The 24,663-nt window shown below is 43.7% G+C and overlaps 1 protein-coding gene and 1 non-coding gene across 2 annotated transcripts; both read right to left on the bottom strand.

Annotated features, from left to right (window-relative positions):
- Nucleotides 1-892: 892 nt before the first annotated feature.
- On the bottom strand, nt 893-21,080 carry LOC118398703 (E3 ubiquitin-protein ligase RNF217-like). The gene is made up of 6 exons (XM_035794324.2): nt 19,866-21,080; nt 9,892-10,113; nt 9,462-9,626; nt 8,432-8,633; nt 7,198-7,269; nt 893-6,644 (listed from the first exon to the last, which is right to left on the bottom strand). The coding sequence occupies exons 1-6, from the start codon at nt 20,979-20,981 to the stop codon at nt 6,568-6,570; spliced, it is 1,854 nt and encodes a 617-aa protein (XP_035650217.1). The 5' UTR covers nt 20,982-21,080; the 3' UTR covers nt 893-6,567.
- trnaa-ugc (transfer RNA alanine (anticodon UGC)) lies at nt 12,434-12,509 on the bottom strand. The gene has a single exon. It is a non-coding gene; the product is annotated as a tRNA-Ala (tRNA).
- Nucleotides 21,081-24,663: the final 3,583 nt, after the last annotated feature.

Below are 24,663 nucleotides of genomic sequence, written 5' to 3'. Positions count from 1 at the left end.
GTAGTTTTCCACAGGTCTAAATTCATCATATTCCAAGGTGGCATAGCAGTTCAGACGTCTTTTGTCCTCGTCTTGTCGTGTCCCGTATATATATTTACAAATTTTTTCACATACATTTTTTTACATTTTCCATCAACTCATCTTCAAAACACTCTCATGCAACCCGCCTCACCAATTTATATTTATAAAAAAGTATTATTTACCTCAAATCTGTAATCCTCCAAGAAGCTAGCCAGAAACTCCAAGAAGCTAGCCAGAAACTAGCCAGAAACTCCAAGAAGCTATCCAGAAGCTAGCCCAGAAGCTAATCAGAAGCTAGTTCAGAAGCTAGTTAGCTTCTTTACTGGCAAATCGTTAGTATTCAGCTAACCACGGTTTGTGGTCATCAGCTATCCTTTAGCTCGAAAATCTATCGCCAGTTTTGTACGGCGCAGCGCGGCTCGGAACGGAACATACCGGACCAATTTTTCTCTCCATGTCCCTGGATTTCAACCGCTCTCTGGACATTCATACTTGGATCTCACAGCTAGCTAGCTGCTATCCGTGTGACTATCGGCTTTCGCCGATTCCGGAGCAAACATCAATTATTCCGGAGCTAGCCAGCTCTGTCAATTACTCCTGAGTTCCATCAATCACTCCTGGGCTGCAGTCACCTATCCGGACCCATTTTACTGCCTACGTGGAGCCCCACTGGGCCTTCACAACTGGACTGCCGACGTTATCTTCCGGCTGGCTCCTACGTCGCGACGTTACCTGAACGCCCATCTGCGGCCTGCTAACCGTTAGCTGTCTTATCGGCTGCTATCTGAATAGACAATCAGACAATTTATTTATTTATTTATTTTTATTATTATTATTATGTTTTCTTCTTGGGCCTCTATAACTATATCTATTGTTTTTATTTTTGTTGTTGTTGTGTGATTTGGATTAATCCCCTCTACCACACGGAACCCCACTAATCTACTGACGGAACGCAAGAGGTGGCTAATAACAGACCTCCATCCTATGCTGGCTTGCTACCGATGGCCTGGCTAGCTGTCTAAATCGCCGTGACCCCCAACCAACTTCTCCACTCACCGGACCCTTTTGATAACTCGACTAAGCATGCCTCTCCTTAATGTCAATATGCCTTGTCCATTGCTGTTCTGGTTAGTGTTTATTGGCTTATTTCGCTGTAGAGCCTCTAGTCCTGCTAACTATACCTTATCCAACCTATTAGTTCCACCACCCACACATGCAATGACATCTCCTGGTTTCAATTATGTTTCTAGAGACAATATATCTCTCTTCATCACTCAATACCTAGGTTTACCTCCACTGTATTCTCATCCTACCATACCTTTGTCTGTACATTATACCTTGATGCTATTTTATCGCCCCCAGAAACCTCCTTTTACTCTCTGTTCCAGACGTTCTAGACGACCAATTCTTATTGCTTTTAGCCGCACCCTTATTCTACTCCTCCTATGTTCCTCTGGCGATGTAGAGGTGAATCCAGGCCCTGCAGTGCCTAGCTCCACTCCTATTCCCCAGGCGCTCTCTTTTGACGACTTCTGTAACCGTAATAGCCTTGGTTTCATGCATGTTAACATTAGAAGCCTCCTCCCTAAGTTTGTTCTATTCACTGCTTTAGCACACTCTGCCAACCCGGATGTTCTAGCTGTGTCTGAATCCTGGCTTAGGAAGACCACCAAAAATTCTGAAATTTTAATTCCAAACTAAAACATTTTCAGACAAGATAGAACTGCCAAAGGGGGCGGTGTTGCAATCTACTGCAAAGATAGCCTGCAGAGTTCTGTCCTACTATCCAGGTCTGTACCCAAACAATTTGAACTTCTACTTTTAAAAATCCACCTCTCTAAAAACAAGTCTCTCACCGTTGCCGCCTGCTATAGACCACCCTCTGCCCCCAGCTGTGCTCTGGACACCATATGTGAACTGATTGCCCCCCATCTATCTTCAGAGCTCGTGCTGCTAGGCGACCTAAACTGGAACATGCTTAACACCCCAGCCATCCTACAATCTAAACTTGATGCCCTCAATCTCACACAAATTATCAATGAACCTACCAGGTACCTCCCCAAAGCCTTAAACACGGTCACCCTCATAGATATCATCCTAACCAACTTGCCCTCTAAATACACCTCTGCTGTCTTCAACCAAGATCTCAGCGATCACTGCCTCATTGCCTGCATCCGTAATGGGTCAGCGGTCAAACGACCTCCACTCATCACTGTAAAACGCTCCCTGAAACACTTCAGCGAGCAGGCCTTTCCAATCGACCTGGCCGGTGTATCCTGGAAGGATATTGATCTCATCCCGTCAGTAGAGGATGCCTGGATATTTTTTTAAATGCCTTCCTAACCATCTTAAATAAACATGCCCCATTCAAGAAATTTAGAACCAGGAACAGATATAGCCCTTGGTTCTCCCCAGACCTGACTGCCCTTAACCAACACAAAAACATCATATGGCGTTCTGCATTAGCATCGAACAGCCCCCGTGATATGCAGCTGTTCAGGGAAGCTAGAAACCATTATACACAGGCAGTTAGAAAAGCCAAGGCTAGCTTTTTCAAGCAGCAATTTGCTTCCTGCAACACTAACTCAAAAAAGTTCTGGGACACTGTAAAGTCCATGGAGAATAAGAACACCTCCTCCCAGCTGCCCACTGCACTGAAGATAGGAAACACTGTCACCACTGATAAATCCACCATAATTGAGAATTTCAATAAGCATTTTTCTACGGCTGGCCATGCTTTCCACCTGGCTACTCCTACCCCGGTCAACAGCACTGCACCCCCAACAGCAACTCGCCCAAGCCTTCCCCATTTCTCCTTCTCCCAAATCCATTCAGCTGATGTTCTGAAAGAGCTGCAAAATCTGGACCTCTACAAGTCAGCCGGGCTAGACAATCTGGACCCTTTCTTTCTAAAATTATCTGCCGAAATTGTTGCCACCCCTATTACTAGCCTGTTCAACCTCTCTTTCGTGTCGTCTGAGATTCCCAAAGATTGGAAAGCAGCTGCGGTCATCCCCCTCTTCAAAGGGGGGACACTCTTGACCCAAACTGCTACAGACCTATATCTATCCTACCATGCCTTTCTAAGGTCTTCGAAAGCCAAGTCAACAAACAGATTACCGACAATTTCAAATCTCACCATACCTTCTCTGCTATGCAATCTGGTTTCAGAGCTGGTCATGGGTGCACCTCAGCCACGCTCAAGGTCCTAAACGATATCTTAACCGCCATCGATATGAAACATTACTGTGCAGCCGTATTCATTGATCTGGCCAAGGCTTTCGACTCTGTCAATCACCACATCCTCATCGGCAGACTCGACAGCCTTGGTTTCTCAAATGATTGCCTCGCCTGGTTCACCAACTACTTCTCTGATAGAGTTCAGTGTGTCAAATCGGAGGGTCTGCTGTCCGGACCTCTGGCAGTCTCTATGGGGGTGCCACAGGGTTCAATTCTTGGACCGACTCTCTTCTCTGTATACATCAATGAGGTCGCTCTTGCTGCTGGTGAGTCTCTGATCCACCTCTACGCAGACGACACCATTCTGTATACTTCTGGCCCTTCTTTGGACACTGTGTTAACAACCCTCCAGGCAAGCTTCAATGCCATACAACTCTCCTTCCATGGCCTCCAATTGCTCTTAAATACAAGTAAAACTAAATGCATGCTCTTCAACCGATCGCTACCTGCACCTACCCGCCTGTCCAACATCACTACTCTGGACGGCTCTGACTTAGAATACGTGGACAACTACAAATACTTAGGTGTCTGGTTAGACTGTAAACTCTCCTTCCAGACCCATATCAAACATCTCCAATCCAAAGTTAAATCTAGAATTGGCTTCCTATTTCGCAACAAAGCATCCTTCACTCATGCTGCCAAACACACCCTTGTAAAACTGACCATCCTACCAATCCTCGACTTTGGCGATGTCATTTACAAAATAGCCTCCAATACCCTACTCAACAAATTGGATGCAGTCTATCACAGTGCAATCCATTTTGTCACCAAAGCCCCATATACTACCCACCATTGCGACCTGTACGCTCTCGTTGGCTGGCCCTCGCTTCATACTCGTCGCCAAACCCACTGGCACCATGTCATCTACAAGACCCTGCTAGGTAAAGTCCCCCCTTATCTCAGCTCGCTGGTCACCATAGCATCTCCCACCTGTAGCACACGCTCCAGCAGGTATATCTCTCTAGTCACCCCCAAAACCAATTCTTTCTTTGGCCGCCTCTCCTTCCAGTTCTCTGCTGCCAATGACTGGAACGAACTACAAAATTCTCTGAAACTGGAAACACTTATCTCCCTCACTAGCTTTAAGCACCAACTGTCAGAGCAGCTCACAGATTACTGCACCTGTACATAGCCCACCTATAATTTAGCCCAAACAACTACCTCTTTCCCAACTGTATTTAATTTATTTATTTATTTTGCTCCTTTGCACCCCATTATTTTTATTTCTACTTTGCACATTCTTCCATTGCAAAACTACCATTCCAGTGTTTTACTTGCTATATTGTATTTACTTTGCCACCATGGCCTTTTTTGCCTTTATCTCCCTTCTCGCCTCATTTGCTCACATTGTATATAGACTTGTTTATACTGTATTATTGACTGTATGTTTGTTTTACTCCATGTGTAACTCTGTGTCGTTGTATCTGTCGAACTGCTTTGCTTTATCTTGGCCAGGTCGCAATTGTAAATGAGAACTTGTTCTCAACTTGCCTACCTGGTTAAATAAAGGTGAAATAAAAAATATTTAAGTGCAGAAAGCATGGTAATTAACTCTAATGACCAGAATCTTTATACACAACAACTGAAATATTGTATTATAGTAATGTGAATAGGATGGTTGAATAAAGGTTGTGTTACTGCATTCAACCCACACAAAACCCACACAAATGTAAATAGAAAACAGTGATGATTTTTCAAAAACCAAACAGAAACCAAACCAACTTCAAAAAGCTCTAATTTGTTCAGCACAAACCTGTGTGGAAGCACCTGGTTTCTATATACAGTGCATTCGGAAGGTATTCAGGCCCCTGATTTTTTCCACATTTAGTTATGTTACGTTATAGATTAAATAGTATTTTCCACCTCATCAATCTACACACAATACCCCATAATGACAGCAAAAAGCAAAAATGAAGTATTCAGACCCTTTAATCAGTACTTTGTTGAAGCATCTTTGGCAGCGATTGAGTGTTCTTGGGTATGACACTACAAGCTTGGCACACCTGTATTTGGGGAGTTTCTCCCATTTTTCTCTGCAGATCCTCTCAAGCTCTGTCAGGTTGGATCAGGAGCATCGCTGCACAGCTATTTTCAGGCTGGGCCACTCAAGGACGTTCAGAGACTGCAATTGTCTTGGCTGTGTGCTTAGAGTTGTTGTCCTATTGGAAGGTGAACCTTCGCCCCAGTCTGAGGTCCTGAGCACTCTGGAGCAGGTTTTCATCAAGGATCTCTCTGTACTTTGCTCGATTCATATTTCTCTGAATCCTGACTAGTCTCCCAGTCCCCGATGCTGAAAAACATCCTCACAGCATGATGCTGCCACCACCATGCTTCATCATAGGTATGATGCCAGGTTTCTGGGCATTCAGGTCAAATAGTTCCATCTTGGTTTTATCAGACCAGAGAATATTGTTTCTCATGGTCTGAAAGTCCTTTAGGTGCCTTTTGGCAAACTCCAAGCGGGCTGTCACGTGCCTTTTACTGAGGAGTGGCTTCCGTCTGGCCACTCTACCATAAAGGCCTGATTGGTGGAGTGCTGCAGAAGGTTCTTCTTCTAGAAGGTTCTCCCATCTCCACAGACGAACACTGGAGCTCTGTCAGAGTGACCATCGGGTGATCAATGGAAACAGGATACATCTGAGCTCAATTTTGAGTCTCAGAGCAAAGGGTCTGAATACTTATGTAAATAACGTATACGTTGTTATTTATTTATACATTTGCAAACATTTTGCTGTGTCATTATGGGGTATTGTGTGTAGATTGATGGGGAAAAAATACAATAAGGCTGTAACGTAACAAAACGTTGGAAAAGGGAAGGCGTCTGAAAACTTTCTGAATGCACTGCACTTTGTATCCCTCATTTACTCAAGTTTTTCCTTCATTTTGGTAGTTACCTGTATGGACGCACCACAATAAAATCCCTGAAAATGTCATAAATATGCAGGTGCTCAGGGTCCGCAAAAGAATGGTGATAGACTCACCCACACGTCTTCAGTAACTCTTTCCCATTCTACCCCATGTGTTTCTGTTTCACTAGCCATGCTATAGGAGCCCAGACACTGTGGAGGTAAGTTGGGCGGAACAGGAGTAGACTGCTCTGTGAGCCTTTAGATCCACAGGCTGGAGGAGGAGCCACATACAGTGTTGTGGTAGACATGCAGTAGAGAGAGAAGGCCACTGGAAAGCATTGCTCTTCTCAGGCTGTGGATGGAAACCAACCCTCCCCCCTCCCCCCAAATCCATGTGTCCCCTCCCTGGGCTTCGTATCTGGAGCAGGGTCCTGACCACACTGCCATGGTGCTCAGCTCAGTGCCAACGGCCAGTACCCTGGGTGCGCTGCCGTCTCTTCTTACAGATGTAGAAGATAGGAAAAGCCACGAGTCCTGAGGAGAGAGCAGAGTAGGAGAGAACAGGCAGGTTAATATGGAATGGGATCTAAGCTCAAGGAAATGACTGAAGTGACACCTCTCGCAAGGAAGTGTTCACAGTATTGGTGATCGATCAAGGAAATACTTTAATAATCTCAATACTGTTCTGTTGTTCGCACTAGTAACACATTACCTTTGAAATACGGACACACAACAGTAAAGATAATTTGTGAGCGGGATTAACAAGTGTCTGTCAACAGCTTTATATCAGTGTGTCATCCTCCCATCGCCCAGTGTAGCAGTGCTATCTGAAGTGGACAAGCAGACACTTAGCTGCTTCTATCAGTTCACACCAAAACACAGATAGCCCTCTCCAGCAGACCACGGCCACTGAACAAGCAGAGTAACACTACATACCTGAACCAAGGGAAAGTAACACATTTCAGATTCTCTAAAGCACCAGCGGTTATGTAATGTTTCATGTTGTTATCTAGGGATTAAAAGAGCAGGATTAAAACAGTAGGTAATAGTAGTCGTTTAATGTTAAAAAGGATGTAACAATGCTTACCTATGACCATGGATACTGCTCCGACAACCACCACCAGGACTATGACAACAGGGGCCACCACCACTTTACTCACTGGAATGGGAGGGAGACAGAAGAGACAACACAGATATGCATGAGGGGTCAGGACAAATACGTGCATGAAAATGCATGGGGAGGACAGGGCAGTTTGGAATAGCACCTTGGCACATTAACATTTTTAACAGGTTATCAGAGGTCCTGCGCAATTACAGTACACCCAACCTAAATCAAAACAGCCAGTAGCGAGTTATGGGACTACGGTTTAGATAATTCCCATGTTTGTTTTCATTGGTAAGGCTGTTAAAACATGAGAATGGGAGCAGGCAGTGGAGTGTTTTAATGGGAGGTAGAGGGGGTTTTGTAGACCCTTTGAGGGACACATTATCCCACCGTCAGTGTGTGTCAGATGTTTCCATTGGCACCATGCTGGTATCGGACTAACTTTAGCTAACCCCACTCAGGGAGCAACAGCTGAGGCCCTGCATGTCACTACACAAGGCCCTGAGGGAACAACAGATACAGAGCTGCAGTCAGAGCACCTATCGGAGAACTACTGAATCTCTCAGTTGAGCTGTTCACTATTCACTATTCACACACCGCAGGCAGGGTCACAAAGACATGGGTCATCTCAGATAAGGAAGTTCTGCTGATAAGGGGCATGCAAATCATCCACTGTGTTGGCAGCTACAGTTTACCGTTATTGTTCTGACTTCAGAGCTGTGAGAAATTACAATGCACTGCAATGCACAATGCAATTTTTAGCATAGGCACTAGACGTATTGTGAAAATGGGTTGTGAGCGAGTCATGTCTGCAGCATCAAGCTAGTATATGCTGTTTTGATCATCTTCATTATTGTGTGAACTGATTAAGAAGATGAAAGGCCACCCACATGGTAATTGAAGTTTATTCGTCGCCCCCCGCGTATGTATCTTTCTGAGTCTGACCACAGAGACCAAGGAGGAAAGTCATGGGCAGTCTAACGACTGAATTAAAAGGGAGGCAGAAGGACTGTAAAACTACAGCTGCTAATCAGAGCATCTTTTTAAATCAGGCCTTAAGGGCCTAGTCTAAATATAGTTGTCATATTGTCAGAGGGTACTGATTGCTTGCTTGTCTAATAATATTAACCATGAAATGTAATGGGAATCCCAAAATGTCCCCTCTATAAAGGGTTTAAGGGCCTCTGGGTCACGGGCTGAGGCTGGGCAGACTCACCACACACGGACCCCCGGACCAGCCGGCGGAGGTGGGGCTTCTCAGGAAGGTAGCGGTACTTGCAGCCGAACACGCTGAGGTTGGATGTGTGATCCCCGAAGAATCGCAAGTGGCGGTACTTCTCCCCACAGCGGTAGCAGAAGTTGGTGCTGCACTGGGTGCAGTTCATGTGATCGCAGCCCTCCGTCCTCTGAATGTGGATCTGGAGAGAGCGACATGACCTCATGGATGCTCTATAAAGATTTTATAAGCCGTTGTTCATTTAAAGTGGGACCCTAATTTCTGAACAAATTATTAACTATATGTATCAATTACTAGATTACCAGTCAGCTCAGTGCAGGTATTTCCAGAATAGAAAGTATTTTGGTTTGGTTCCAAATCAAGGGAAAAGAATGGAAGATTTTGTCCTGATATCTGAGCATCACTCAACCCCTCTACCTGACTCATGCTGACTGACATTGCATTGAAAGGAGAGTGCTGCCATGGACAGACAGCAAGCCAGCAGCCAACACCTCAGTGAAAGTTCCTTCCAATACCAAAATGAATTAGCAGCACTGTGCTTGTTGCTGTTGCTTTCTAAAAGGCCTCTCACTATGTATGAAACAAAGAGCTGACGTGGCATACTAAATCTAATTTGGTATTGACTTTCTGCCCAAGACTCAGTCTTATGACTTCATGGAATGCTTCATTTCCAGCCTTTGTTAAAAGTGGACAAGGGGGGAAAAAGACCTCTGACACTCTCTTTCTCTCTCTCCTCCTGGAGAAAAACACACAGAGGACACTGTCATGGCTGTAGAACTACTGAAAAGCACATCTTTAATCATCTTATGTTGTTGACATACAACGCTGGAGAGAACAGACGGCCCTGTCTCCACCTGCCTAATCAAGCGAACACCCTTTAGGACCATGTGAGAAGGCCTCCTATATCATTGTTTTGGCTGCAGAACTGTCAACCACAATCTTCTTCCAGTAGCTATGTTAACTAGCAAGGTTTGCTATTTTTCTCCACTCTCCTGGCTCTGTCACCCACCTTGCAGTGGGGGCACTTCTGGGCGTTCCTCTGGCCGTGCTCGATGATGCTGGCCCAATGACGCAGCAGCTTGTCCCCTTTCCTGTAGTCCCGGCACTTCAGGCCCTCGTGCCAGGGGGCGTGGCATTTGAAGCACCACACAAACTGGCACTTTGTGCACTGGATCTGCAGAGGCATAGACATGTGATTGGCTAGATAGAGGCATGGCGTATAAGAGGCATAGATTTGGTGAGAAGAACTGAAGTGCCTGCATGGACTAAAACCTCCCTCATTAATGATACATGAAAAAGCACTTTGTCCAATGATTCAAGAAACCTAAACATTTTCCCAAGAATTTACAAACAGCAGAGGCCCTGTACTCACCTTGTACTTGTGCTCAGTCATGCTGTATAATATCTGATCTCAGAACAGTACAGGCCCTCTCTCTCACCTTGTATTTGTGCTCTGCCCTGCTGGGGGTGTGTCCTTTCAGCGAGGTGAACTGGCTGCACTGGGGACAGGGTTTGGTGCTAGAGTCAATCTGGCTCAGCTCCAGGAAGTATTTGTATTTGGCCACTTCCTCACTGCCCAGGTGGGACATCACCAGGCTCTCCTCCAGGTAACCACTGCACTCTGTGATGGGGCACACGATGTCCGCTCTGCCCACCCTGACCTGGGGAACACATAGACATAACACAGGGATCAATTGAGAGAGATGTGAATGCTTTATGACAAATAAGGATAAACAAATAATAAGACAGTGGTCGTAAGTTGCATACACAATGCCATTGGCCCTAGATCCGGTAATAAAATATTGTCGATACATTTAGCTACTGGATTGCATGTGTGTTATGTAGGTGAAGGGTAAACAGAATGCACAAGCAAATACTACAGTGTACAGTACATACAGTATGGAACATACATTTCCTGGGTGGTACTGTACAAGGAAAAGTTATTTAGCAGAAGTTGAGCGGTCCGATCTGTTGTTACCCTAATCCCCCTATAAGAGATACTGTGGTGTGTGAGAGAATGTGCCTTGGAAGGCTTCCATGAACCACGAGTGACTTCGCTAAGTCATTTTAGTCATTTTGCAGACACCCTTATCTAGAGCAACTTGCAGGAGCTATTAGGGTTAAGTGCCTTGCTCAAGGGCACATCAACAGATTTTTCACCTAGCCGGCTCGGGGATTCAAACCAGCGACACTTCAGTTCCTGGCCCAATACTGTTAACCGCTAAGCTATCTGCCACCCCATAGTCATAACACTACTACAACAGTGGAAAACTACAGAGGAAAAAGGGCCCAGTACGCCTCAGTGGGAGTCTTAGCATTAGCCTCATGAGTACACCCCACCATCACTTCTCCCACTCCCATGTAGAGCTCCAGGACACCCTTGCTCCAGGCACAGCGGGTCCCCTCCAGGGTGCTCCTCACAGGGCATGGTGCAGACAGACGGGTTAGGCCCCGGATTAGCACATTGCTGCTGATCTGAGCTGAGTAATCCCCTCCTGGCTGGGCCTGTAGTACATGTCCATAAAGTAGACTAGAGAGTGATGCAGCACAGCTCTGGGGTAATACCCAGCAGACTCTTTTCACTATGACAGCCTGGCCCCTGGCCCTATGGACCCTGTTCCTGCACTATAAAACATTATAGTGCAGTGGTCCTTCTGTAGCACAGTTGGTAGAGCATGGCGCTTGTAACGCCAGGGTAGTGGGTTCGATTCCCGGGACCACGTAGAATGTATGCACACATGACTGTAAGTCGCTTTGGATAAAAGTGTCTGCTAAATGGCATATATTTTTTTTATATTATATTATAGTTGTTTTGACAGTATTATATAATAAAACTAACAGTAAAGTACCATATTAAATATTTACAGAAAATTGACCTAAATGACAATGCAGTCTGAATGATCTTAGGCGTAAATGTTAAATCATATCGTAAATGGTTGCATGGTACTGTTGTTTCTGGCTCATTAACATATTTTGAGGTGTGTCGTGTTAAGAGGCTACATTTGTGCCACACATTAGATAGAATGCTGCACTAATTTAACTGATATGTGGTAGTTGTGCCCTAACAATTAAATGTGTATAGGGAACAGATTGGAGTGGCAGCAAGTCTCAGACCTTTAATGGTTGAGTATCTGCATTGTCCTTCGGTCTGTTTTGCCCTTTAGTCACTTCCAGCTTGGATGCCTTTGTTAAGGCCTCTAGAAGTGCAAGTGATAGGAAACACAACATTAGGTATTTTAAATCACTTTCACTTCTAGAGACCTTAACAAAGGCTCCCAAAGTGGTATTCATATGTAAACACAATAACTAGCAGCCAACCTGATTGCTCCACTGCCATGCAATTACGGTAAAATACTGTACAATACAAACCCCATCACTCTTCAATTATTTTTTTAATTAATTTATCCATTCATTAATTCATTTGTTACAATAGCCATAATAAGATTACAGTTGTTTTACAATAACTTACGGGCAGCCAGTTGCCTGTAAGTTACCATAAAAACAAAGGCAAAAAAGATTCCATTAACACTATTGGATACCATACAATACGGTAACATAATGTACCTTTTTTACAGTAACTTACAGGCAACTAGCTGCCTGTAAGTTACAGTAAAAGCAACACAAAATGGTTTACAGTGTGGCCCTGTACTCTCCTCAGGGCCAGGCTGTGCACTCTGTTCTGCTCTCGGGGTTGCTCAACAGCAGCTCAGCTATTGTTGTCCAATCAGCTCACATATGTTATCGCATCAGAAGTACGTAGACCTAAAGTGACAACAAGCAGAATGTTTTTTTGAGGTAGCTGATTGAAGACTTTTCTAGAAAGTGCAGTCCCAGTACAAGTGAGATATCAATAACACACACTGTTCTTTCTCAGAACCATGACATCAGCCAACTCAATCAACCTCCATTTCACATTTTAGTCATTTAGCAGACACTCTTATCCAGAGCAACTTACAGTAGTGAACACATACATTTCTGTACTGGTCCCCCGTGGGAATCAAACCCACAACCCTGGCGTTGCAAGCGCCATGCCCTACCAACTGAGCCACACAAGACCAATTGACTAGACAAAAGAACCCATATTAACTAAACATGGGACATGTTCTTCTAATAATATGTCTAGTCCATTGTACTGTGTGTGGGCACCAGCATGATATATCTACTGTGTGTGTAAATAAAAGGAAGTGAATGTAAGGACAGTTTATGTTGTGACTTGCACTGGGAAGTCTATCTTCTAAAGCTGCACAGACAAGGTCACAGGCTTCGGACTAGCTAGGCTGTGACACTGATGAGACGGTCAGTAAGAGAGTTGCCACCTGTGAACGTAGTGCCCAGTGATTAGGGTGTGAAGGAGTCCCATAGGGAAACCCTGAGCCCACGTCTACACCCATCAACCAGGCCAAAGGACAGTGGCCCTGACAGCCAACACAGCAGGGACAATGGAGCTGTGGCAAGACGTGAAAAATATATACACTAACATCTCCCTTCCCTTCTGCCCTCCAAGAGCAGTGCCCCTGGGTTACACCAGGGCATAACATCTGTGGTCAAGTGGTGTGTGTATGTGTACACCTAGTATAACTGTCCTGCTGCTTCAGAGCCATAACCAAACAGAGGAGAAACTGTAGTCCACCACAGCCTCACAGAGAAATGAATGAGCGTTCTCCAGGAGTGCGTTCTCATCCCTTTATTAGGTCTAATTTTAGTTCTGATTTCACTGATGACCAGAAGTGCAGACTAACTTCATCAGGCAGAACGCTTCTGTCCTCAGACTACAACGTTGGTCCTGAGGTAGAGCTCTCTTTCGTGCGCGGACGCACAAATGCACACACACGTTACGTTATATTATCCCATTTCCCCTAACTCTAACCCAAACCCATATTTGAACCCCTTACCCTAATTGTAACCCCTAAGCTTAAGGACATTTGGGGATTTTAGGTCCCAACAAGGATAGAACCAACACATCATGGGGACCTCAAATTAATTTATATTTAAAATCCTATTTTCTCTAACCGGTAACCCTAACTGTAATCCTAACCCTTAAACTTAAAATAACCTTTGTCCTCATGGGGAAGTGGGAAATGTCCCCACACAGGATCATTTTCTTTGTTTTACTATCCTTATGGGGACAGTTGGGGATTTTAGGTGCCCACAAGGTTAGAAGAACCAACACACACATACCTGCCCTTAGCGTTCAGCCTGATCCGGTGGAACCAACTTTAGTAGAGGAGCTACACATGATAAGGCTGGTAACACCACGAAGGGCAGCAAGAAGCAACACAATGGATACTACCTGTGGTGGTGCCATCCACAACTCCTTATGTTATGTCACACTTGATCTATGCTCATGAAATGTTGTGATCCTGACTGGAAGCTACAGATACAACAGAAGATCAGTGTCGGGTTGATACATTTTTGGGGGTAAATCAGGCACCTGTCCTACCAGTGTTTGTCAGTGTGATAGTCATATCATCCTATTATGACTAACACAGACTAAGGGATTACTATTCTGTATCCATGCAAAAGCCAAGTGAATAGGCCTCCCGGGTGGCGCAGTGGTTAAGGGTGCTGTGCTGCAGCGCCAGCTGTGCCATCAGAGTCCCTGGGTTCGCTCTGTCGTAACCGGCCGCGACCGGGAGGTCCGTGGGGCGACGCACAATTGGCCTAGCGTCGTCTGGGTTAGGGAGGGTTTGGTCGGTAGGGATGTCCTTGTCTCATCTCGCACCAGCGACTCCTGTGGCGGGCTGGGCGCAGTGCGCGCTAACCAAGGTTGCCAGGTGCAGGGTGTACCCTCTGACACATTGGTGCGGCTGGCTTCCGGGTTGGATGCACGCTGTGTTAAGAAGCAGTACGGCTGGTTGGGTTGTGTATCGGAGGACGCATAACTTTCAACCTTTGTCTCTCCCGAGCCGGTACGGGAGTTGTAGCGATGAGACAAGATAGTAGCTACTACAACAATTGGATACCACAAAATTGGGGAGAAAAAGGGGTACATTTTTTTATTTAAAAAAGCCAAGTGAATAACAATGTGCCTGGCAACACCTGCAATACAGTGAGATGTACTGAGAGGAAAGTCTTTATATTCTCTGACAGAGCTGACAAGCCAGTGGTACATCATCAAGCTCTGGACAGGTCAGACCATATCAAACAAAGCATGTATGAGTCAGTGTGAGGGACAAAGACATGCATCACACCAGATCTAGAATGTAGGATAACATGCTTCCTGAATCCTGGCCTATCAAAGGGTCAGAACATTGCAATCATGCCAAGACTGACTGGCAGACAACAACTTACCAGCCTCTCATGAGATGCATTGAGGCCTCTCTACTGAACACAGTTAGACTAAGGCGTTCCCTCTACAGCATAAAGACAGGGACACGGAGGACCTGAGCCCTAGGACCATGCCTCAGGACTACCTGTCCTGATGACTCCTTGCTGTCCCCAGTCCACTAGGTCGTGCTGCTGCTCCAGTTTCAACTGTTCTGCCTGCGGCTATGGAACCCTGACCTGTTCACTGCACGTACTACCTGTCCCAGACCTGCCGTTATCAACTCTCTAGAGACAGCAGGAGCGATAGAGATTCTCTGAATGATTGGCTATGAAAAGCCAACTGACATTTACTCCTGAGGTGCTGACCTGTTTCACCCTCTACAACCACTGTGATTATTATTATTATTTGACCCTGCTGGTCATCTATGAACATTTGAACATCTTGGCCGTATTCTGTTATAATCTCCACCCGGCACAGCCAGTAGAGAACTGGCCACCCCTCATAGCCTGGTCCCTCTCTAGGTCTCTTCCTAGGTTCTGGCCTTTCTAGGGAATTTATTTCTAGCCACTGTGCTTCTACATGTGCATTGCTTGCTGTTTGGGGTTTTAGACTGGGTTTCTGTACAGCACTTTGTGACATCAGCTGATGTAAGAAGGGCTTTAAAAATACATTTGATTTTGATTGAAGTAGACAATACATGGCTCAACAATGATAGTGCTCATCAGTCTAGTTAGGGACCACACATGTTGTGTTAAATGTGCCAACACAGTGATTGTGTTAAATGTGCCAACACAGTGATTGTGTTAAAAGTAAAACAATGTGTTGTTCCTAACTAGACACATGGATGTGTAAAAAAAATGACACAACACACAAACATTCAGAAAGCAATGATAAGGACAGCCATGAATAATTAGCCATTGAAATTAAGCTTTTTAAAATACAGTATATTTTTTGCACTCAAGACATGGTGAGGGATTGAACAGGAGTGATAGTCATATTTCCACCCCTCTGCAGGCAGCATCACATCAATGAAGACAAGAGCACACAGCCTATTCATGAGACTGGAAGACATGCAGGCGTTTGTAATCATAATGACATTAAGATTTTATAAACAATGAGTTTGAATCATTACAGGCAAACCAGCTATGAGAAGACCTCAAGAAAAGAGGGAACGAATAGATACTGTAGGACAGGACTGAGGAGCTAGTAGGTATTCTTCAACCCCACATCAGTTGAGACAGAACACTTACACCAGGGGTATTCTACCAGGGGTCCCTGGCCCCTTAGGGGTCCGCTGAAGTACTGCAGGGAAGGGGAGAATGGATGTTTTATGTTTTATTATTTCAATGGTTTTATGACTATCACTAAAATCAACCGAAAAAAGAAATGTTGAATGATATACGTTCCTACAGTAAGAGTAGAATCTCTTCTTTCTAATGATGTCAACTTTATTTTTCAACTCCCAATATTGAGCCAATTACACACATTGTAGCCAGTTACACTCACTAGAGTATCTGACATAGGCTTTGATTAAGCACCGGCGAATGGGCTACCAGCGAGGCAAGTGCCGCTGGCAGCAGGTAAGCTTTTTTGACTTGGACATACATTTTTGCTAACTAACCTTTGTTTAACCAGCTAAACAGCTGCTCTTAGTGAAAATATGTTTGGAGTTACCTTTCTAGCTATCATTCACTTGGTGATAAGACAGGAAATGTTTTGCTAACATATAATGTGGGTCCATGGGTTGCCGGTTTGCCTGGGAGGGGGCCCCTGGGCAAGAAAAGGTTGAAGACCCGTGACATAGATCAATAACTGGACAAGTTTTGGTAGAGTAACTAGGCCTATTTTCCCACTGTTTCAGTGTTCATTAGATCCTTAGAACATAAAGCATGGAAGGCCTGCAATTCCTTGAGTTGTATAATGTATATAGATCACTGGAAAAGCTTAGAAACCAGAACACCAGAAGTGTTAGAGCAAATCCTTTAAAACAGGTTTAATACCTGAAATGCATTAGGCATGACAGACACGTGAACATGGAGGAAACTGGAGCTGTAACAGTCCCTATCCTGACCCCGAGACAGATGAGTCAGCGACTGAATTGGATTTGAAAGCCAAGGAACCGTCTGCAATCTGATGCTACCTGATGACAATAACAAGATCCCTCTAGGTCAGGGGTCTTAAACAGGTCGATCTCGAGCTACCAGTAGCTCGCAGCTACATACACTACATGACCAACAGTATGTGGACACCTGCTCGTCGAACATCTCATTCTAAAATCATGGGCCTTAATATGGAGAAAGTCCCCCTTTGCTGCTATAACAGCCTCTACTCTTCTAGGAAGGCTTTCCAATAGATGTAGGAACATTTCTCCATTCAGCCACAAGGGCATTAGTGAGGTCGGGCACTGATGTTGGGTGATTAGGTGTTCCAATTCATCCCAGAGGTGTTCGATGTGGTTGAGGTCAGGGCTCTGTGCAGGCCAGTCAAGTTCTTCCACAATGATCTCAACAAACCATTTCTGTATTTTTGTCCATTGGACTGCCAGATTGCGAAGTGTGATTCATCACTCCAGAGAGCGTGTTTCCACTGCTCAGACTCCAATGGCAGCAAGTTTTATACCACTTCTGCAGACGCTTGGCATTGCGCATGGTGATCTTAGGCTTGTGTGCCACTGCTAGGCCATGGAAACCCATTTCACAAAGCTCCCGATGAACAGTTATTGTGCTGAGGTTGCTTCCAGAGGCAGTTTGGAACTTGGTTGTGAGTGATGCAACCAAGAACAGATCATTTTTATGCACTACTCGCTTCTGCAGTCCAGTTCTGTGAGCTTGTGTGACCTAACACTTCGCGGCTGAGCTGTTGTTGCTCCTAGACATTTCCACTTCACAATAAGAGTACTTACAGTTGACCGGGGCAACTCTAGCAGGGCAGAAATTTGATGAATTGTCTCATTGGAAAGGTGGCATCCTATGACAGTGCCACATTGAATGTCACTGAGCTCTTCAGTAAGACCATTCTACTGCAAATGTTTGTGTATGGAGATTGTATGGTTGTATGTTCAATTTTATTCACCTGTCAGCAATGGGTGTGGCTAAAATAGCCAAATCCACTAATTTGAAGATGTGTCCACTTACTTTTGAATATATAATGTATGAGTAGCTCACTAAACCATTCAGAAAGTACATAACATTTATGTTTTCCACAGCAAACTGTCAAACAAATCTCACAAGTATCAGACACCACAATCTCCCAACTACTCCCAATATTGGCTTAAAAATACAAACCTAACACAATTAATTTCCAGCAATATTGCCCCGGTTTTTATATCATTCCGTGCGTAGGCAGTAGATGTGATAACCGTCTTGTGGGTCGACAGAAATACATTTCCCAAAACCATTCCTCACTCGCTAGATGCACAATTAAAGGGTTAGATGCGCATTTAAGTCAAAATTACAGTCCAAAAAATCTTCCAGATCTAAAAACCATTTTCTTCTGATGTGATTTAAGCAGACATGGACTCAGATCATCCAATTTCCTTTTTTCTCTATGAACAATTGTAATTTTGCGAGTATTTAAAAAATAATAACAAAACCAGGAAAATAAAAAGAGAAAACATAATTTGGGAAAATATAAAAAGATTTTATAGAGCTCCCCCTTAGTTGTTTATTACCATTATTTGACCAGGTATATTGACAGAAAACATACTGTACAAGAGAAAGTAGTGCACCAAGGACCCCGGGAAGAGTTGCAGGAGAGTGGAGAAGAAAAGAATGAGCTAAAAAAAAATATGCTTGCAACATGTTACATTATTTAAAAGTAGCTCTCATGCTAGAAAATGTTGGAGACCCCTGGTCTAGGTGGACAACTGATGTTGTCTTCAGAGATAACAAACCGCAGCACGCAGCCTCCAGAGGTAGAGAAGTGTGATTTCACTAGGTTCTACAGAGACAGAGCTCTGTGATTAAGCTATCAATTAAAGCCACACACAACCTGTCCCCACCCCTCCCTCCGCTGCTGCCATCAGCCGCAAGGAAAGACAGCGCTCAGCACACCCACCTCCCTCAGCCAACAAATTCATTCTGCAGGCAGTCAGTGCCTTCCCTGATGTCACAATTTCTTTTGTCACCCTGCATTTGTTTTTATAATTTACAGACTCCCTTTCTGTGCAAACCAACCACAGACACCACTCACTGGTTATCTGCGTTAGACATCCATAGAAACTGTATTAAGTCATTCCACACCGAATTAAAGGATAGACAGAGACACCGTCTGATACATTCTCTGGGAAAAGCCTTGCATATCCTTTCACTTTACACTCAGTTGCACCGAGTTAGGCCTCGTCATCCTGTTGAATTCCACAGCGCTGCACAGTTGCAGATTGTTCCTTGTGAGATGAGTCAGTTGGCTCAGAAAGCAGGAAGCACATGACTTCCCTAAACAAGGATAACAATGGCCGAGGCAGTACTGTTACAACACAATGGGCCATCCCTTCCATCCCTTCCACCCAAGCAGCCCAGCAAAATACTGACATTGAGGCCCAACACTAAGATGGGAAAGTGTTCAACCTGTTTTTTTCATCACTATACTAGCCTACATCCCAATTACTTGGCACTCCTCCAGGCTGTAGCAGGAGACAGACCATCTGACTGGGTGTTCCTCAGGTAGTTGAGCACATGGTGCACAGTGTAATACTAGATCCCAGTGCTCTCCCTGCAGGTTTTCCTCTTAGTGGTAACTGAGCACATGGACCAGGGCTCCCATTGGGTTCATTCAGAAGGACACAGCAAGCCAGCTGTCATCGAACCACAACATCTGCACCCAGATACACTATTAACATGCCAAATGAGCTGGAGAGGATCTTAAATGAACACAAAGCAATCCAATGGGTGTAAACGTACATGTGTGTTGTGAAAACAAAAATGTATCAAAACAGGTGGGCCTACAAGTGCCATACATGTATGTTATATGTATGTATGTTATATGTATGTATGTTATATGTATGTATGTTATATATATATATATATATATATATATATATATATATATATAGGCCCCATCTTGTTTCGTGTCAGCGTGTCTATTGCGCACACACCCACCCACCAAGAAGGATTGATAACATAGACAATTGGGATACCAGGCCTTTACCTGTGAAATGATGTATATTTTCAGGCATTCCTCACAGACAGCCTTCTTGCAACAAAGTAACGGCTTTATGTGTGTGTCGTCCAGACAGATGCGACATGCCAAAACAACTGATTCATTGTAATCCCCGTTGTAAAAGTTGGTCAGAGTTCTAGGATCAACCAGGTTCGGTAGGCTATATGGATCGGAAATGTTGTGGTGGCCCATTTTCAGATTGCTCTGCTGCCGCAAATCTGTGGATGGCTTTGTAATGACGTTTGATGTTGACGGAGTTATCGCCCCATTATATTGGTGTTCTCCGGTATTGTCAGCTGGTTTCCTGTAGTTATCGTTTGCAATACAGTATACAGTACAGTAAACATGTTCCTTTAACTGTACGACATCGTCGTCCGCCCTGCTACTTTCACAAATATCGTCAGAATATGTTACATCAACTTCATTCAAATCGGATGACGTTAATCCCTCTGTGTGATCTGCGATTTGCTCTTTCACATTCGTTTCACTGCCACTTGACTTTTCAAGGTCCACATGATCAATTCGTTCATTTAAAACTATTTCTACCATGGCATCCTCTGGGTGTTTTTGGTCATCTGCTGAATTGTTTTTGAAATTCGTAGGGGATCTCGTCGTCCCGAAATTCCTCCTCAAAATACCCACTGCAGTCGGTTTTCTGAAACTGTATCCCTCAACATTTTCTTTACTACCCGTTCTCGTAACCCTGTGTGTGTGCGTCTCCAAAATCCCGTCACCGTCTGGTGTTTGGATCTTTGTTTCCCTGACATCTTGAATAAAATCTGTGCCTGATGTCTCAACTTTATCAAGCATTTCTGAAGGATTGCAGACTGTCTCTTCGTCATATCTGCTGACAAAACTCGGCATTTTACACGTATACACATTCAGAGAAATGTGTTCATCTTCCATTCCCAAGGTGCAACTCCCCATGCACGCTCTACCTCTTCTCCAACTCCAGATACTAACAAACAAAACAAAACAAAACCCAAGTGAGGTGTATTTCTGCTTCCGGTGCTGCGTGTGGGGAAAATAAATCCGTAACGTTGTAGCTGTTTGACTTGCAACCTGTACACGCGCCAGCTCGTTGGCTGTGAAATAACAACGCATTTGTTGATTAAAAAAACAACAGACTACCACCAACCAAGGTAGAATCTATTTAGGACTGTAATGACCTGTAATTTACGTCCATTGCCCACAAAGGGCGCATCAAATCTATGGACGCAACTCATACGAGTCATGGGGGTAACCTTTTTATTCCACAAAGTGACAAACACCTTACGTTAAGCATGTAGGAAAAAATACACTATACCAATTATAATATCCATATTTGGTGAGATTATAATAAATTCTACCATCACAGTTTCCAATGTCAATAGTCTGGCTGAAAGACATTATCAATAAAACAATGAAAATTCAAAATCAGAAAGTTATGGCATTTAATTTCACAACCGACTATATTTTTTCAATGCATTTATTTGCCATGGGGGTTTAACCTTCAGCCAATAATTGTTTAGATATGAATCTACAGTATTCTCAGCAAAACACTGAAATATCATCATAAATGTTTTTGGGGTCCAGTGCAACAACAACAGTCAACAGTAGAGGGTAGTAGAGTCTAACACAACAACACAACATGTGCATTTGCATTTAGGATTTAGAACTGAAAAAGAAGAAACGTAAAAAAGTAAGACAAGCATATGCGCTGACTGTGCAGTTTTCTTCGGATGGCTTTCAGGCTAAACTACCTTAATAACAGGCCACCAAGGGCTAATGGGCACGTGCTGAATCAACACTGTGCTCGATTTAGTTGATTTTTTCCAAGCTAAGTGGACCCTTGGGGTTCTGTGATATATGCATGCTTTACCATACAGAGAGAGAGGAATTCAGCAAAGATAAGCAACTTTCACACACTGTGTGATGAAGCTTATATTGTATTTAAGAAGCCAACTGCATGTGGGTATGTTTGGCAGGTGAGAAAATGACGAATACCATAATGATATTCAAACAGGGTTCATAAAGATAACCTCTTGATATGTAGTATAATGAATATGTACAATTTAAATGGTGAATTGTGTATTCAACTGTTTATAAGCATCTTTTATTTTACTTTCAAAATACAGCAGACATGCTGACTTAGACTCTGAATTGCTCAGTCATCCAGCATTTTGCATCATCATGATGCTGTGGCCAGTAACACTTTGCTTCTTAAAAGAACAACATCTTGACAACTTGAATGTGGAAATACAAAACATTTTGGGACTGTATCAACAAAAAATACAAAAGATTTTTGAGTGGATTTTCCTTTAAATTGGCATTGAGAGTGGCAGCTAATATATGAATAAGTGGCATTGAAGGTAGTACAGTGATATGGCTCATCAGTCATACCTCAGTCTGAGGCTTCCCAACATCATATATACAGTACCAGTCAAAAGTTTGGACACACCTACTCATGCAAGGGCTTTTCTTTATTTTACTATTTACTACATTGTAGAATAATAATGAAGACATCAAAACTGTGAAATAAAACAAATGGAATCATGTAGTAGCCAAAAAAGTGTTAAACAAATCATTATATTTGAGATTCTTCAAAGTAGCCACACTTTGCCTTGATGACAGCTTTGCACACTCTTGGCATTCTCTCAACCAGCTTCACCTGGAATGCTTTTCCAACAGTCTTGAAGGAGTTCCCACATATGCTCGGCACTTGTTGAGCACTGCCTGGAGGTGTGTTGGGTCATTGTCCTTTTGAAAAACAAATGATAGTCCCACTAAGTGCAAACCAGATGGGATGGCGTATCGCTGCAGAATGCTGTGGTAACCATGCTGGTTAAGTGTGCCTTGAATTTTAAATAAATCAATGACAGTGTCACCAGCAAAGCACCATAACACCTCCTCCACCAAGCTTCACGGTGGGAACCACACATGGGGAGATCGTCCATTGTTCGTGTTTCTTGGCCCAAGCAAGTCTCTTCTTATTATTGGTGTCCTTTAGTGGTGGTGTCTTTGCAGCAACCATCAAGGCCTGACTCACACAGTCTCCTATGAACAGTTGATGTTGAGATGTGTCTGTTACTGGAACTCTGTGAAACATTTATTTGGGCTGCAATTTCTGAGGCTGGAAACTCTAATGAACTTATCCTTTGCAGCAGAGGTAACTTTGTGTTCTTTCCTTCTTGTGGCAGCCCTCATGAGAGCCAGTTTCATCATAGCGCTTGATGGTTTTGTGACTGCACTTTAAGAATCTTTCAAAGTTCTTGAAATGTTCTGTATTGACTGACCTTTATGTCTTAAAGTAATGATGGACTGTCATTTCTTTGAGTTGTTCTTCCATAACATGGACTTGGTCGTCTACCAAATAGGGCTATCTACTGTATACCACCCCTACCTTGTCACAACACAACAGATTGGCTGAAAGGCATTAAGAAGGAAAGAAATTCCACAATTTAAGTTTTAACAAGACACACCTGTTAATTGAAATGCATTCTGGTGACTACCTCATGAAGCTGGTTGAGAGAATGCCAAGTGTGTGCAATGCTGTCATCAAGGTAAAGGGTGGCTACTTTGAAGAATCTCAAATATAACATATATTTTGATTTGTTTAACACTGTTTTGGTCACTACATGATTCGATATGTGTTATTTCATAGTGTTGATGTCTTCACTATTATTCTACAATGTAGAAAACTGTAAGAAATAAAGGAAAACCCTAGAATTAGTAGGTGTGTCCAAACTTTTGACTGGTACTGTACACCTCAACTACATGTGGTTCCTGTGTCAGGAGGTCCAGACAGAATGTTTGATGGAGGTAAAGAGGAGACAGACACTAATGGCTAGGAATGCCGAAAGATTGCTGGTTTGAATCCCGCCAACTATGTGAAAAATATGTCAATGTGCCCTTGAGCAAGGCACTTAATCATAATTGCTCCTGTAAATCGCTCTGATAAGAGTGTCTGCTAAATGACTAAAATGTAAATGTCATCACATACGGAGCTCTAAGATGTCACTGATGTTCTCAGCACTATTTAGCATAGGAGCCTATATGCTTTTATTCCTGTTCATCATTGTCTAACACCGACGGGTCTCCCAGGACTCTCTTACAACGATCTGTCACATGATGGCACCTCTTTGGTCAGCTTGGAGCCAGGCTGCAGTTTTACTCTGCTGGAGCTTTTAAAAGAGAATACTCTGCATATTCTCTTGAACAGATGGCTGTGCATATTGGTGAGTCCTTGACATTTAATTTCGAGGGAGATTGAGCATTCAGTGAACTTCCAGTCAGCTCTGTATGTTGGGGCCATTTGCTCTGTGAACATTACCTCTGTGGTTTCCAAGTAAAGACAGCGTCCTCGCCATAATTGGTGTATTTTTAGAGACACACATGCAAAGATCAGATTTAAAAAAGCAAGTGTCAAGCATTGATTTCTTCCCCCCTGAGCACAGCTCAACTCCAGTATTATATAAGAAATGATTCTGTTTCCAAATGCCTTATTGGGTAATGATCCAGTTTCCAGTGTGGAAGCAGAGTATGTCCTGTTCTACCAGATGGCAAGCTTCGTTTACTATAGAAAGCTGTATAGGTGTCAGGGTCTCAAGTAACAATGTGCTTCACACCTTGCTTTCTTTCATAAAGTAATATTTAATAGAAAACCCAGGCAAGTGAAAGGTAAACCTGCAGACATATGTATAGGAGATACAAATCTTTATATCCACAGGTTTCCACATAGGTGCTTGATGCGAGGGATGTAATCAATAGCCTCCTGCCAGAGCATTATACTTGGTACAGGGCAAGT

This window comes from Oncorhynchus keta, chromosome 19 (genome assembly GCF_023373465.1).
Source record: "Oncorhynchus keta strain PuntledgeMale-10-30-2019 chromosome 19, Oket_V2, whole genome shotgun sequence".
Lineage (NCBI taxonomy): Eukaryota > Metazoa > Chordata > Actinopteri > Salmoniformes > Salmonidae > Oncorhynchus > Oncorhynchus keta.
Note: the sequence above shows the minus strand (reverse complement) of the source record. Positions and strands in the feature narration are given on the sequence as shown.